The sequence below is a fragment of the Pongo abelii genome, chromosome 19 (genome assembly GCF_028885655.2).
Source record: "Pongo abelii isolate AG06213 chromosome 19, NHGRI_mPonAbe1-v2.0_pri, whole genome shotgun sequence".
Taxonomy (NCBI): Eukaryota; Metazoa; Chordata; class Mammalia; order Primates; family Hominidae; genus Pongo; species Pongo abelii.
In genome coordinates this window covers 3,710,707-3,727,027 of record NC_072004.2, presented here as the reverse complement: position 1 = coordinate 3,727,027, position 16,321 = coordinate 3,710,707, and the positions used below count along the sequence as shown (strand labels likewise).

Sequence of the window (16,321 nt, the reverse complement as noted above, 5' to 3'; positions counted from 1 at the left end):
ACTACAGGCGCCCACCACCATGCCCAGCTAATTTTTTGTATTTTAGTAGAGACGGGGTTTCACCGTGTTGGCCAGGATGGTCTCGATCTTCTGACCTCATGATCCACCCACCTCGGCCTCCCAAAGTGCTGGGATTACAGGCGTGAGCCACCGCACCCAGATCCCAGCGCGCCTTCTAATGAATAATTCCGGAGGCCACACCGAGACCTATGACCTGGGGAATACTGTGTGTGCGTGGCAGGTGCTTACTGGTGAAACCCAGAAGTTCTGTACTGGGCAGGGCATTTATGGCAAGAGCAACAGACCCATTGAAACATTTTTACTTATTTATTTATTTTTTTGAGATGGAGTCTCGCTCTGTCGCCCAGGCTGGAGTGCGGCGGCATGCTCTCAGCTCACTGCAACCTCCACCTCCCTGGTTCAAGCGATTCTCCTGCCTCAGCCTTCTGAGTAGCTGGGATTACAGGCATCCGCCATCACGCCTGGCTAATTTTTGTATTTTTGTAGAGATGGGGTTTCACCATGTTGGCCAGGCTGGTCTCGAACTCCTGACCTCAGGTGATCTGCCCGCCTCGGCCTCCCAAAGTGCTGGGAATACAGGCGTCAGCCACCGCGCCCGGCCGGAACATCCTGACATGATCTTGTTGGTATTTTCTTCTGTGTGTAGATGCATAAGCGTCTAAGCATTCACGTGCCCGAGTGGGAGGTGTGTGTCCCTATGTTTGTATGTACATGTATGGATAGGCCATTAAGATCTGGCAGGGTGAGGCCCGACAACAGTGGCACAATTGGCAGGAGGATTTGGTCCTCTTGATCACTGGGTGGGTAGAGTCAGGTTCAAAGTTCAGGAGGTTTTTCCTTCTCTATGATCAGCACCAAATAAAAATGTGTGGCTGCTCACGCCTATAATCCCAGCACTCTGGGAGGCCAAGGCGGGCGGATCACTTGAGCCCAGGAATTTGAGAGCAGCCTGGGCAACATGGCGAAACCCCGTCTCTACAAAAAAGACAAAACTTAGCCAACAGTGACGGCTCAGGCCTGGAGTCTCAGCTACTTGGGAGGCTGCAGTGGGACAATCACCTGAGCCCAGGAAGTCAAGGCTACAGTGAGCTGAGATCGTGCCACTGCACTCCAGCCTGGTTGATGGGAGTGAGACCTTGTCTCAAAAACAAAATAAGGCCAGGCACAGTGGCTCACGCCTGTAATCCCAGCACTTTGGGAGGCCGAGGCGGGTGGATCACTTGAGGTCAGGAGATCGAGACCAGCCTGGCCAATATGATGAAACCCCATCTCTACTACAAATACAAAAATTAGCCAGGCGTGGTGGCGGGTGCCTGTAGTCCCAGCTACTCAGGAGGCTGAGGCAGAAGAATCGCTCGAACCTGGGAGGTGGAGGTTGCAGTGAGCCGAGATCACGTCACTGCACTCCAGCCTGGGTGACAGAGTGAGACTCCATCTCTAAAACGAAAACAAAAACAAAAACAAACAAACAAAAAAAGACATGTCCACTTGCCTCAAATGCTGGAGCTTGAGTTTTGGAGAAAACGTCCACTATCGATTTAGGAGATTATCAGATTCTCTATGTCTTTGTTAAAATATCTAGCCAGGCTTATTTCCCTTCCCGCATGAGAGAGGAGAAACGATACTCAGAGTGTCCTTATCTGCATTTGTGCATTGTGGGAAAATGGATGTATTTATGCTACAGACAGTAGATCAGACAGCCGGGCATTTTACACGTTTTTCTTTAAGGATTATGTTCACAGCACATGGCCCCAATTTCTAATTTAAAAGATCTCCATAGGCGGGTGCGGTGGCTCACGCCTGTAATCCCAGCACTTTGGGAGGCCAAGGCGGGCGGATCACGAGGTCAGGAGATCGAGACCATCCTGGCTAACACAGTGAAACCCCGTCTCCACTAAAAATACGAAAAATTAGCCAGGCGTGGTGGTGGGCGCCTGTAGTCCCAGCTACTCGGGAGGCTGAGGCAGGAGAATGGCGTGAACCCGGGAGGCAGAGCTTGCAGTGAGCCGAGATTGCACCACTGCACTCCAGCCCGGGTGACAAAGCGAGACTCCATCTCAAAAAAAAAAAAAAAAGAAAAAGATCTCCATGTTCAGATTAGACTCCCAAGAGCAGGATCTGTATTTTTGGTGAACTAAGCTGGTTAACGGTTGGAAACATTCACCCTCATCCCCATAATATGGAAGAGAACAAGACAAGTTCCCCCAATACACTCTGTTCAGCCTCTTAGCACGATTCTGCGAACAAGGTTTATGAGCAGAAAGAAAACTCCCCCGGGGCTATAGGGGTTATCGGCCCTGACCGCTTCATGGTAATTACAGAGAAGCTACCTGTTAAGGCTGCACCTTGGCAATTCATTAGTCTCTGTCAGAAGCACGCATCAGATCTGATAGAGTTCAGTTTCAGTGGCAGAAATGGAGTGAGGTATGAGGTGTAAATGGAATTTTTTTTTTTTTTTTTGAGACGGAGTCTGGCTCTGTCGCCCAGGCTGGAGTGCAGTGGCACAATCTCTGCTCACTACAACCTCCGACCCCCGGGTTCAAGCGATTGTCCTGCCTCAGCCTCCCGTGTAGCTGGGATTACAGGCGCGCACCACCACGCAGGCTAAATTTTTGTATTTTTAGTAGAGACGGGGTTTCACCATGTTAGCCAGGCTGGTCTCGAACTCCTGACCTCAGGTGACCCACCCGCCTCGGCCTCCCTGGATAACAGGCATGAGCCACCACGCCCAGCTGTAAATGGAATCTTAATAACAGTGAACAGGGCCTGTGTAGCCTTCATCTTCTGTACCGCAAAGGTGAATTCCACTCCCGCATGGTTGTGTTGGTTGATTTCCACATGCACTTCCCTATTCAGTGGTCTCCAGACTCCCGCTAGCCTCCCCAGGCCAATGGCAGCTGTTCTCCTTCTGAGCCACTGCACTCCTGCTCCAGAACAGTCTGCCTTTCCCACGCCGTGCCCTTGCTTCTCCCTGGCACGGTGCAGCTCCCCCCCGCCGCCCCGACCCCGCACCCCTCCCGGGATCCCCAGCCCACCCCACGGCAGTGTTTTGTGTGCTGGTTGTGCCCAGGCGTGGGCCAAGGGCAGGATGAGGCTTCCCTCCTCCCACCCACCAGCCCATCGCCTGACCTGCCGCTCTCTCTGACCCACCACGGTGCCCCCAGAGGAACTTCCTGAAGTGCTCCGAAGACAACCCGCTCTTTGCCGGCATCGACTGTGAGGTGTTCGAGTCGCGTTTCCCCACCACCATGGCATTGTCCGTGCTCGTGACCATTGAAATGTGCAATGCTCTCAACAGGTGGGCTGGGCGCAGGGCCTGAAGCTGGGGCCGAGGAGTGGGGGCTGAGGGCTGGGGGTTCCAGTATCAGTGTCTGACGGTCAGGGGTCCAGGTGGGCTGGGCGCAGGGCCCGGAGCTGGGGCCGAGGAGTGGGGGCTGAGGGCTGGGGGTTCCAGTATCAGTGTCGGACGGTCAGGGGTCCAGGTGGGCTGGGCGCAGGGCCCGGAGCTGGGGCCGAGGAGTGGGGGCTGAGGGCTGGGGGTTCCAGTATCAGTGTCTGACGGTCAGGGGTCCAGGTGGGCTGGGCGCAGGGCCTGGAGCTGGGGCTGAGGAGTGGGGACTGAGGGCTGGGGGTTCCAGTATCAGTGTCTGACGGTCAGGGGTCCAGGATTGGGGTCTATGGGTCAAGAGGGTCCAGGATTGGGGTCTGATGTTTGGGGGGTTCAGGATTGGGATCAGAGGTTCAAGGGGGTCCAGGATTGGGGTTCAGAGGTCAAGAGCGTCCCAGACTGGGGTCTAGGGGTCAGAGAGGTCCAGGATTGGGGTCTGGGGTCAAGGGGTTTCGATTGGGGTCTGATGTTTGAGGGGTTCGGGATTGAGATCAGAGGGTCAAGGGTCCAGGATTGGGTTCCAGGGGTCAGGGGAGTCCAGGACTGAGGTCTAGGAGTTAGAGGGGTCCAGAACAAAGGTCTGGGGCCAAGTAGGGTCCAGGATTAGGGTCTGGGGGTCATGGGGGTCCAAGATTGGGATCCAAAGATTTGGGGACCAGGATTGGGGCCTAAGGGTCAGAGGGGCCCAGAGAGGATTCTGAGAGTCCATGGGGACCAAATTGGGGTCTAGGGGACAAAGATGGCTGAAACTGGGGTCTGAAGAAATAGGCCAAGATTAGGTCTGAGGGACAGAGAAAGGGGTCCCAGCCCGGGACAGGCCCTGGCAGGCTGAGCGGGCAACAGCGATGCACTGCGAGAGAAGTGGTGAGGCTCCTCCCATGGGGAGTGGGTGCACGGCAGGACCTCCCTGCACCCCAGCCTAAGGGGAGCACCCTGTGCCTTGGCAGCGTCTCAGAGAACCAGTCGCTGCTGCGGATGCCGCCCTGGATGAACCCCTGGCTGCTGGCAGCTGTGGCCATGTCCATGGCCCTGCACTTCCTCATCCTGCTCGTGCCGCCCCTGCCTGTGAGTCACCCCGCCTGCCCCACTGCCCTGGTCCCCGGACATCACAGGCCCTGGGCTGGTCGCTGGGCCTCTCTGGCCCCCCTGCAATGGAAACTACCTGGAGGAGAGGGAGGTGAGAGGTCTGGCCAGCCACCGCCTCCAGCTGTGGCCCCACCTTCAGGAGCTCCCAGACCTGGGGGACGGAAGAGGGGTAAACCCCTTGCTGAGGGGACTGTGCCCAGGCTGGGGTGAGAGGAAGGACGAGCTTTCCCAGGGCAGAATCCTCCCGCCTCCCAACAGGATGGATGGGAGTTGGCCCAGCGGGCAAGGGCAGAGGAGGGCCCTTGAGGCAGAGGAAGCTGAGCGGACAAAGATCGGGGCGTGCAGCTGAGCGGACAAAGATCGGGGGGTGCAGCTGAGCAGACAAAGATCAGGGAGTGCATCCAGGAGGTTCTTAGGAGTGCTCACGAAGAGTCCACCAGAGCCCAGGTGGATAAGGCCGGCGGACGGCTGGGGCATGGGACAGCCAGTCCTTCCTTTAACCAAACCTCCCTTCCCCTCCCCGCCAGCTCATTTTCCAGGTGACCCCACTGAGCGGGCGCCAGTGGGTGGTGGTGCTCCAGATATCTCTGCCTGTCATCCTGCTGGATGAGGCCCTCAAGTACCTGTCCCGGAACCACATGCACGGTGAGTGGGAGGCCCCGTCCCGCACACTCAGCTGCCCACCTGCCTCCAGCCTGCCTCCCCGCCCGCCTCTGCTCCTGGGCTGCAGCAGACGCCGTGGGTGTGGTGCGCAGAGCCTCTCTGTCTGCGCATGGGGGAGGCGTTCTTGGACCACCAAGTGGAGGGTGTGGAGGGGCTTTGGTGGCTGGGACCCAAGGTGTCTGCAGGGTCTTGCACTGCAGGGGTCCTGGGCTCACAGGGCCAGCAACGGGAGCACCTCTTGGGCCACACTGCCTCACTGTCTTCAACTGCCACCCCCTACATGGCCAGGGCACTGTGCGCTCTTCTGGGCCTCGGCCTCTGACCCCTCTGCACCCAGCCTGTCTTTATCCAGGCATTCTCGGGACAGTCTCGCAGGCCTGGAGTAGGCAGCCGCTGACCACCTCTTGGACCCCAGACCACACCGGGTTGGCCTCTTTGGTGTCACCCTTGTGGGTGGGTCAAGGGGAGGGTTGTTTCTGAGCTCACAGCTCTGGGTCTGCCTTAACCCCGGAGTGGAGAGGACAGGATGGCAGGTGTCGGGCTGGAGAGAAGTGGGCTGGGACATGGGGTCCATCAACCTGCCTCTGCCAGGTGGGCTCTGAGAGTGGGTGATTCTGAACCTCCAAGGGCCAGGGACACAGCGTCGTCTTCCTGTCAGAGCTGCTCAGAGAGGGAAGAAGCAGGGGTGAGCTCCCGTTCCTGGGAATTTGCGCAGAGGCAGTGGCTGTATGGCTGGACTGCTGTGCAGGGGCCTAGGTTGGGCTGGGCAGTGGCTGAGGCCTGCACTGGGGCAGCCGGGTCATTGGGGGCCACCTCTGGCAGGAATGTGCCCCAGGGGAAGGGGGTGGAGGGACTATAAATAGATCACGAGTCTGTCATTCCCTAGGGGCTGAGCAAGGGAGCTGGCCTGTCCAGGGAGTGGCCAGACACATGTAGGGGCTCACTTGAGGGTGCAGGTGGGCACTCAGCCAAGGCAAGCCTGCTGGGGCCGATGGGTGTGTGGGGGGCAGAGCTGAGCAAGGCCATTCTTCCCCCTGTCTGGTTCTTTCTGGCCAATGCTTTGTGACAGCCCTGGGGAGACACTGGAAACTCCCATCCATGGGGGCCCAAGGCATCCCTGCACTGGCGGGAGCACCGGGACGGTCTGCCAGGAAATCCTCCAGCCGTCCTTGACCACACTCACTCACCTGCAGAGCCAGGCCTCTGGGGACATGACAGCTCAGGTGGCTTGTCTTCCTCGGGAGATTTCCAAAATGGCCACAACTTCCTAGGAGCTCGGCAGATTTTCTTGAGAAAACTTAAAAGTGAGAAAATTATGCCCACAGCTAAAATGTCTCAGCCAGCAGGGAAAAGCCTGTGTCTCAGATGCCTTTCAGCATTGGCTGCTGGATGGTGGAGGATTCCCCAGGCCTGAGGAGCGGGAGGGTCCTAGCGGGAGGGGACAGGCCAGGAGGGCTGGGAGGAAGAGATTCCTGCTGGGCCAGGAGTGAGGGGGAGTTTCTCCAGGCTTTGAGGTTAAAGCAGTGGTTGAAAACAACAGGATTGAACCTGGTGGAACAGGGCTGGGTGAGCACAGATGTTGACACTCAGCGTGCAGGGCAGAGGGGTGAGGCCCGGCAGGGGCAAGGGCCTTGAGTGCCAGGGTGGAGACCCTGGACATTATCCTCAGGGCAGTGGAGAAGCACGGGAGGAGTGTAAGCGCGGTGCAGGACTGTGTCAACCATGGAGGACAGGCAAGAGGGGGTGAGACTAACGGGCCGGGCACAGTGGCTCATGCCTGTAATCCCAGCACTTTGGGAGGCCGAGGCAGGCAGATCACCTGAGTCAGGAGTTCAAGACCAGCCTGGCCAACATGGTGAAACCCCCGTCTCTACTAAAGATACAAAAATTAGCTGGACGTGGTGGCAGGTGCCTGTAATCCCAGCTACTCGGGAGGCTGAGGCAGGAGAATCACTTGAACCTGGGAGGTGGAGGTTGCAGTGAGCTGAGATGGAGCTACTGCACTCCAGCCTGGGTGACAGAGCGAAACTCTGTTCCCCCACCTTTCCCAAAAAAGAGGGGGTGAGGCTAACACCAGGAGGTGGGCGAGCGGCATTGAACAGATCTGGGGAGCAGGCCCCAGGCAGCACCTCCACCTCCACCTCCTTGAGATGTTGACGGTGGTCCCTGTGAAGTTTGGCTTGGAAAGGTGGTGACTGGCTGCTGGAGGACAGACACAGTCTGGGTACCTGCAGCTCCATCTGAGTGGTGGGGTGGAGACACCCCAAGGAATGTGCTCGCTGGAAGCCCAGACAGCCCTGCCCAGCCCCGCTGCAGTCCCTGGGGCCTCCTAAAGCCAGACGGGGTGGGGGTGAGAGAGGGACCCTTTGCGCTCCCAAGCCAGCCGGGTGGCCTTTTAGGGAAGTTTTTCTGAAGCCTGATGCTTGTGGCTTCCCCATGATTTATGTCGTTTGAGAGGGATGTGTCCTGGGGAGAATTTTGGATCCTGGGTCAGCCCTGGGGGCTGGGGGCCGTCCTGTTGCCCCACCTCCTGGTTCTGCCCAGGTGTGGCTGAGCAGCTGTCAGGCGAGGCCTGGGGGCTGGGCTGTGGTGGTTGTGGGGTGGGGGCAGATCTGGGAGGTTACAGGCGGGCTTAGACTTTACTCTGAGGACAGTGAGGAACCATGAAGTGAGGTGTTGGGACTGGATTTCGGCTTTTGCTTGATGCTAGGGGCAGAAGGATGATGGGAAGGTAAGACTGGGGCTGGGGGCAGGGTGGCAGGCCTTGAGGCCTGGTGGGGGAAGTCAGCGGGAGAGACGAGCTCTCACAATTTGGGTGAAATCAGGCCTGGGTGCGTGTGATGGACAAGAGAAGCAACGATGAGCCTGGTGTCTGAACCTTACGATAATGGGTGGTGATTCCCCAAAATGAAAACCAGGAGAGTGTGTACTGGAGGGTTTGGGGGTGTTGATGGAACAGTGGAGTGAAGGAGGCGTGGGGGACGTTGCGGGGATGTGTCCTGCAGAGCAGGATTCTGGCTGCAGCTTGGGGGGTCCAGTGGGGCTGGGGTAGACTGAGGTCTGGAGTAAGGGAAGCCGTGGGAGCCTGGGGCTGTCCTGGGAGAAGTGGAGGATGGAAGCGGCTGGAAGGAAGCTGCCTGGATGTGTGCCCTTACACATACATCTTAACATGCTCTCGGGTTTTTCTTCCAGAAGAAAAGAGCAAGAAGTGAGCGCTGGGAACACAGTGGAGTCTCCGGTGTGTGCCTCAGACTGATGGTGCCCATGTGTTCGCCTCCACCCCCCACCCCTGCCACCACACTCGCCCACTTGCCCACTGGGTCCTGCCAGATAAATGACAGGCCCGAGGCCAGCACGGCCATCCCCGGGCCCCATCCTGGGGTCTCTGTCCCCACTTCCTTCTGGCCTGGGAGGTCTGTAATTCCTGTGTCTCCTGGACTCTCCTGGGAAGTTCCCCGCTCTGCAGCTCTGGCCCAAGAGGTGCAAGCTGGGAGGGGGCAGCCAAGAAGCCGGAACTGGCAGCACACCCAGAGATCCGGGGCTCCCCCACCCCCAAATCACGAGTCTGGCTGGAGCTTGCTCTCCCTTGCTCAGAAGCTGGACATTCACTTGGTGACTGGTGCCTCTGCACTGATGGAGAACTCCTGGGGGTCCTTCTCACCGGCTCTGACCTCTCCTTTCATGCCTGGTCTGGGACTGGGTCAGCCCTAGGGGATCAGAAGGGGCCATCTGGGCCCAGCTGTGTACAGTGAGGGCGGGCAGCCCCCTCCACTCCGCTCTGCTTCCACAAAGTCGGCTCCCGAGAGCTTGAGGCTGCTTCTGTTTATATGTGCAGGGCCCAGGGGGTGAAGGGTCAGAGACACGGACACGAGGAGCCGGGAGGAGGGTGGAGCGAGGATGTCCTTTCCCGGGAGACAAGTCGGGAAAGCCTAGCTGGACTGTCTCAGCCCCGCTCGCCTCCTGGACTCAGGGTTCCCTGTCCTGAGCGCAGGAGACGTTCAGAGTCACACTGCCGCCCGGTCCGCCACACGGAGGTCCAACTCGCCACCCGCGTCCCAGGTACCTGAGACCCCCGACATCCTCAGGTTCCTGACCGTGGCACCCTTCTACCCAGCCCAGTGTGTGGCTGCCACGCTGTCTGCACAGCTGGGGGCCTCTGAGCCTGGTGGGCTTCCTGGACTCTTGGCCTCACTCTTTGCCCCCTCCCCACAACACCCATGAGCCGAAAGGATGTCACTAAGGATGGCTGATTCCCCAAGGGCACCTGCTCTCCCTCCCTCCCTGCTGGAGGAACTCGTCATGTCAGATGAGAGGAAGATGGCCTTTGATGGACAGAATTTTTATCTTAACTCAGCTTTTGCTACTTTGGCAAAAACTAGCGAGGGGTAGCAGAAACCTGCGCCAAGGACTGTCCCTGTGTCTTGGCCCCTCCTAGAGAGTGTGCAGACTGATGATTTTATATGTAAATCAAGACTCACATCCTTTTCCTAGTCCCCCACATCCAAAGCCCCTCAGCCTGCCTTGCAGACCAATGGGGTCCATGTTCTGTAGCCCCCTCCCCCACACCTCCCCCCTCCTCCCTCTCGCAGGTTCTGGGCGGCCAGTGAGAGAAACGCAGTGGGGGAGGCGGGGAGTCTGGTGCCTGCAGAGATTCTCTGCTTCTTTCCTGGGGGCAGGTGGGGAGGTCTTAGCAGGAGCAGGGCCCTGTACCCACCTGCTGACATGCTGTTTGGTAGAGAAATAAAGGTTGTGTGACTAGGGGAACGGAGGATCCTCAGCGTCTGTTTTCCTGGGGAGTGGTCCCGCCGTCTCCACCTATGGGGCATCTGCCTGGGGCCCTACCACCTGCCCACACCCAGTCCAGGAAACGCTGAGCAAAGGTCTGGGGTTCACACATCACCAGGATTGCTCTCTTGGCCCCCAAGACAAGGCTCTGGAGAGCCACACTCGAGTGGCCGGTGCAGAGCCTCCCAGCTTTGGGTTGCTCGCTCCTCATGGGGACGGTGTTGACAATTTGTGCACGAGTTCAAAGGCCTTTTGTGCATTTTATTTTATTTTATTTGTTTATTTATTTGTGTATTTATTTGAGACGGAGTCTCGCTCTGTCACCCAGGCTGGAGTGCAGTGGTGCGATCTAGGTTCACTGCAGCCTCCACCTCCCGAGTAGCTGCCTCGGCTTGCAGGGTAGCTGGGAAGGCATGTACCACCACAGCCAGATAATTTTTGTATTTTTTAGTAGAGATGGGGTTTCACCACGTTGGCCAGGCCGGTCTCAAACTCCTGACCTCAGGTGATCCGCCTGCCTCGGCCTTCCAAGGTGCCGAGATGACAGGTGTGAGCCACCTCACCCAGCCCCTTTTATGCATTTTATGATCTGCATGTCACCCCTGAGGAAACAGGCTGGGAGAGTTCCATGATTGGGCCTGGGGCAGGGATGGGCCTGGAGCCTGAATCTCAGCGGCCCCTTGCATCCCACAGAGAAGCCTCAACCCCAGCTCTTCTGTAGGTCCTACAGCTCTCCTGCTCTATCTCCCTCTCCTCAAGTCCCAGGATCCCATCCACCTCTGGCCCTGCCAAGCCCAGCTCAAATGCACCTCATACCTATCACCTCCCCAAGGCTTCCCTCAGCTCACAATACCCAGTGACCTCTGCGAGGCTGCCTGGGGTGAGCCGACTCGCACAGGTGGCCCTGCCTTCCTGGAAGCCAGGGCTCAGGGAAAGGAGTTGCCATGGCCCTCGTTTCACCAAACCTATCATGAAGTCTTAGTATCTAATCCTTCACTCAGCTATCCTAGGAAGGAGATGCAGGCCCTGCCCGCAGGGCCAGAGGCAGGATTGTCTACATAATTTGCAGGACCCATTGCAAAATGAAAACCTGGAACCCTTTGACCAAAAATGACAAGAATTACAAAGAAAGAAGAACATTCAATATTATGGCCGGACGCGATGGCTCATGCCTGTAGTAATCCCAGCACTTTGGGAGGCCGAGGCAGGTGAATGACTTGAGGTCGGGAGTTCGAGACCAGCCTGGACAACATGGCAAAACCCTGCCTCTACTAAAAATACAAAAATTAGCCAGGCGTGGTGGCATACGCCTGTAGTCCCAGCTACTCAGAAGGCTGAGGCAGGAGAATCACTTGAACCCAGGAGGTGGAGGTTGCAGTGAGCCGAGATCACGCCACAGCCTGGGCGACAGAGCGAGACTCTTGTCTCAAAAAAAAAAAAAAAAAAAAAAAAAAAAGAACATTAAAATTCACCAAACCAAGTGCTTAAAATGGGTGCATTTGATTGTTTGTGAATTACACTGCAGTACCATTTGACTTAAAAGGGAAAAAAAGAGGTAGCAGCCACAGAAGAGGCGGCTGGGCACATGGCTGGCATGTGGGTGTAGTGGTATCAGAACCCTCAGGACCTGGGGAGGAGTGCTCAGTGTTTGGGGGCAGGGCCAGCCCCCAGGAGTTCTTAATCCAGGGCAGAGGGAGGCCGGGAATGCGGGAAAATGGCCCCAGCACAGAGCGTTTTTGAGCACAGGGCCTGGTGCAGGTGCTTGGATCACACGTCCATGATGCCAGCTTGACGGTGGAGGCAGCACCCCCCCCACCCCCAACCCAGGAGCTCCCAGGTTCCTTAGCAGGGGGCCTGGGGTTGGCACCAAGCTCACAGCAGGACCCAGGGTAGGCAGAAGGCGCCTCCCTCCACATGGTCCACCGGTAAGACCTCTCATACCACAGGACCTTCTCATACGCTTCATCTCCCGGTGTCTTCAGCCAGCCCTGGGAGATGGGCCAGGCAAGGGCTAGGGCTCCATTTACGGATGAGGAGCCCGAGGCCCAGAATGGGCGGGCCATGCCTTCCCCAAGGCCCTCTGACGATCTGAGCTTCTAGCTTGCTTCATGGTGGCCAGGCAGGGTGTGAGGCTCAGATGGGCTGGGGGGTCCTGCGGACAAGGCGGTCGGCTCCAGGCTTCCCAGCCACGCTGCCTCCACCCCCGCCGAGGCCAGCCTGAGTCCAGCTATGTCCAGCCCAAAGCACAGAGCCGACAGGCCAAGATGGGGCGGCCAAGGTAAACAGAGATCTCCTTACCTCACAGCTGGTCACCCAGGAGGGAATTCCAGGGCAAGCCCTGGCACGCTTCTAACTGGCAACTACCAAAATCCTCCCGGGGACCCTGCCCCTCCAGAGACCAGGACTCTGTGCTCCCCAGACCCCACGCTCCAGTCCTCACAGTGGTGGGAGGGGCCCCGGTGGGGCTGCGTTAGGAGAAATGGAGGCACAAAATCAGAGCAGGGAGGAGAAGGGAAGCTGGACATGCGCGCAAAGGCCCCCGAGTGTCCACAGTGGCTTTACCCAGCATAGGCCCCAGATGTCCACGAACAGATGAAGGATAAGCAAGCTGCAGTACGTCCACGCAACCGAGAGGAACCAACCATCGATGCACGCAACTGCCATGTGAAGCCTAAACCGCTGGGCTGAGCAAAGGCGGCCAGACACAAAGGAGCTCCTCCTGCGTGATTCCACCTGCGTAACGCTCTGGACGAGACTGCACAAATCTTCAGTGACAGAGCGGGTCAGTGATTGCCTGGGCCTGGGGGTGCTGAGGAAAGATGGACCACAAACAGGAGGCGGGAGCGTTCTAGGCTGATGGATTTGGAGGGGGCTGGTGCATTTGTCAAAACTCATCAAACTGTGTGCCTAAAATGGGTGCGTTTTATTGTATGTGAATTACACCCCAAGACAGTTGGATTTAAAGAAAAAAAAAAAAGGCTGGGCGTTGTGGCTCACGCCTGTAATCCCAGCACTTTGGGAGGCCGAGGCGGGTGGATCACGAGGTCAGGAGTTCGAGACCAGCTTGGCCAACATGGTGAAACCTGGTCTCTACTAAAAATACAAAAATTAGCCAGGTATGGTGGCACATGCCTGTAATCCCAGCTACTTGGGAGGCTGAGGCAGGAGAATCACTTGAACCCAGGAGGCGGAGGTTGCAGTGAGCCGAGATCACGCCACTGCACTCCAGCCTGGGTGACAGAGTGAGACTCCATCTCAAAAAAAATAGAAAAGACAAAGGAAAAGAAAAAAAGAGGTGAGTGCCAGAGAGGAGGTGGATGTGGCCACCAAGCTGGTGTAGAGGTGTCAGCAGAATTGGGAGCTGGTGGGGGTTGGGGGAGGTCTCCCACCTGAGTGCTCAGCACTGGGTGTTTGAGGGGCAGGGCCTAGCCCAGCCCCCAGGAGTCCTCTTTATTTTTATTTAATTAATGTATTATTTTGAGACAGGCTCTCGCTGTGTCACCCAGGCTGGAGTGTGGTAGCACAATCACGGTGTGCTGCAGCCTCCACCTTCCAGGCTCAGGAGATCCTCCCACCTCAGCCTCCCAAGTAGCTGGGACTATGGGCATACACCACCATGGCCAGCTAATTTTTTTTCTGTTTTGTTTCGTTTTGTTTTTTTGAGACTGAGTGTCACTTTATCCCCCACGCTGGAGTGCAGTGGCTCCATTTCGGCTCACTACAATCTCCCTGTCCCAGGTTCAAGCGATTCTCCTGCCTCAGCCTCCCCAATAGCTGGGATTACAGGCTCCCGCCACCACTCCCAGCTATTTTTTGTCTTTTTAGTAGAGATAGGGTTTCACCATGTTGGCCAGGCCAGTCTTGAACTCCCGACCTCAGGTGGTCTGCCCGCCTCGGCCTCCCAGGCAGCTAGGGGCTATAGACATGCTCCACCATGCTCACCTAATTGTTTTTTCTGTATATTTTGTAGAGACAGGATTTCACTATGTTGCCCAGGCTGGTCTTGAACTCCTGTGCTCAAGCAATCCTCCTGCCTCAGCCTCTCAAAGTGCCAAGATTACAGACACGAGCCACCAGCCCTGGCCTCCCAGGAGTTCTTTTAATCCAGGGCAGAGAGTGGCTGAGGATGAAGGGAAACAGCCCAGAGGGATGGAAGAGGACCAGGAGGGTGGGACACTTTAAACACACGGGAGGGGGCGCTTCAGCCAGGTCACGCCCGGAGTTGGGGGATGGAAGAGGCCTGAGAAGCAGCCTGGGTCCAGGCAATGGGAGACGCCAAACCTGGGGGCCTGCGCTGTACTCCCCAGGCCTCCCCATAGCTGTCGGCCCTCCCCCAACCTCCCCTTGACAGCCTCTGCCAGGCTGGCCCAGGGCCCTGCTCCAGTCAGGGTCTAAGTGGCTGTGTGGCATTAGAGGAATCTCTGGCCCAGATGGCGTCAGGGTTGGACTGGGGTACGGTCACGGCATCCTCGGGCCCCTGAGTGACTACGGAGACCTGTTGGAACTCGTGTCTGCTCCCTCGAGGGCTCCAGCCGGCCTCCAGCCTCCACACTGCACAGAGCCGCTAAATTTAGCCAGGCTGGGGAGGCTGTCCTGGGGCCGAGTGCTTGGCAGCAGGGCTGTCTCCCTACAAGGCCCGGCCCAGTACCCGAGTCGGCCACCCTGTCTTTGGGCTTATAAGGCAGGACTGGCGGCTCTCAAGTGCTGGAGGCTTCGGGTGGGCCCGGGGCCAAGCCCTCAGACTTTGGGGAGCCTCCTTCCCAGCCACCAGCAGACACGGGAACTACGTACTGTGTGACCATGGGCCAGGGACTCAACCCCCACAGCCTCAGTCTCCTGATCTGTCAAATGTGGGCTCTAGGACCTGCCTCATGGGGCTGTTGTGAGGAAAACCCTGCCGGATTCCAGAGTGTGGAGCTCTGGCCTCTGCCCTGCCTACCTCAGCCTCAAACGCCCAGAACAAAGGCAGGTGTCTGTCCCTGAGGACACTGGGGCAGGGCCCAAGGGTGAGAAATCACAGCCCTTGGATCAGAAAGATGCATTTTAGAGCCAGTGAAAGAGACATTGACCCCGTCAGCTGGCTGTCTTGCTCTTGTGGAGTTATCAGCAGCAGGAAAATGAATGTAGGTCCCTGGGGTGCACTTTGGATATGATAAGATCCCCAAATGAGACGGTGCTCCAGGCCAGTCCGCTTTCTCAGGGCCAGGGCCAGGGCCCAGGCTGTAACAGAAGCACGTGTGTGCTCCAAGCAAGTCTGTCGGTCCATCAATCCATCCAAGCAAGTCTGTCAGTCCATCCATCAATCTCTGTCAGCAAGTGTGGCTCCTTGGAAGAGGAGGAGGAGGAAGAGGAAGAAGACATGGTGGTGGTGTGAGAGGAACAGAAGTAGATTGAAGAACTCCCTGACCTTCCGTCCTTCCCTCCCTCCCTCTCCCCTCCCCCCCTCCCTCTTCCTTTCTCCCTCCCTCCCTCCCTCTTCCTTTCTCCCTACCTCCCTCCCTCTTCCTTTCTCCCTACCTCCCTCCCTTCTTCCTTTCTCCCTCCCTCCCTCCCTCTTCCTTTCTCCCTCCCTCCCTCCCTCTTCCTTTCTCCCTCCCTCCCTCCCTCTTCCTTTCTCCCTCCCTCCCTCCCTCTTCCTTTCTCCCTCTCTCCCTCCCTCTTCCTTTCTCCCTCCCTCCCTCCCTCTTCCTTTCTCCCTCCCTCCCTCCCTCTTCCTTTCTCCCTCCCTCCCTCTTCCTTTCTCCTTCTCTCCCTCCCTCTTCCTTTCTCCCTACCTCCTTCCCTCTTCCTTTCTCCTTCCCTCCCTCCCTCTTCCTTTCTCCCTCCCTCCCTCTTCCTTTCTCCCTCTCTCCCTCCCTCTTCCTTTCTCCCTACCTCCTTCCCTCTTCCTTTCTCCTTCCCTCCCTCCCTCTTCCTTTCTCCCTCCCTCCCTCTTCCTTTCTCCCTCTCTCCCTCCCTCTTCCTTTCTCCCTACCTCCCTCCCTCTTCCTTTCTCCTTCCCTCCCTCCCTCTTCCTTTCTCCCTACCTCCCTCCCTCTTCCTTTCTCCCTACCTCCCTCCCTTCTTCCTTTTTTCCTCCCTCCTTCCTTCTTTCCTCCCTCCTTCCCTCCCTGCTTCCTTTTTTCCTTCCTTCCCTCCCTCCCTCCTTCCTCCCTCCATCCTTTCTTCCTCCCTCCCTCCTCCCTTCTTCCTTCCTTCCTTCTTTCCTTCCGTCCCTCCCTCCCTCCCCTTCCCTTCCTTTCTCCTCCCTCCCTCCCTTCCTTCCTTCTTTCCTCCCTTCCTTCTTTCCTTTACTCCTTCCCTCCCTCCCTTCCTCCCTTCCTTCCTTCCTCCATCCCTCCCTCCTTTCCCTCCTTGCCTCTCTTCCCTTCCCTCCCT

The 16,321-nt window shown here is 57.6% G+C and overlaps 1 protein-coding gene across 5 annotated transcripts in view; it reads left to right on the top strand.

The window, feature by feature from the left end:
- Nucleotides 1-9,929, top strand: part of ATP2A3 (ATPase sarcoplasmic/endoplasmic reticulum Ca2+ transporting 3) — a 40,617-nt gene extending 30,688 nt beyond the window's left edge. For 2 of the 5 annotated variants that reach the window (XM_002826856.5, XM_054535377.2), the window contains 4 exons: nt 3,186-3,319; nt 4,357-4,474; nt 5,023-5,140; nt 8,351-9,929. In XM_002826856.5, the coding sequence (XP_002826902.1) occupies nt 3,186-3,319; nt 4,357-4,474; nt 5,023-5,140; nt 8,351-8,370 (390 nt within the window). In that variant the 3' untranslated portion in view covers nt 8,371-9,929. Of the gene's footprint in view, nt 1-3,185; nt 3,320-4,356; nt 4,475-5,022; nt 5,141-5,495; nt 5,597-5,785; nt 6,055-8,350 lie in introns of those variants that run through there. The other 3 variants (XM_002826857.5, XM_054535379.2, XM_002826855.5) reach the window with 3 other exon arrangements.
- Nucleotides 9,930-16,321: the final 6,392 nt, after the last annotated feature.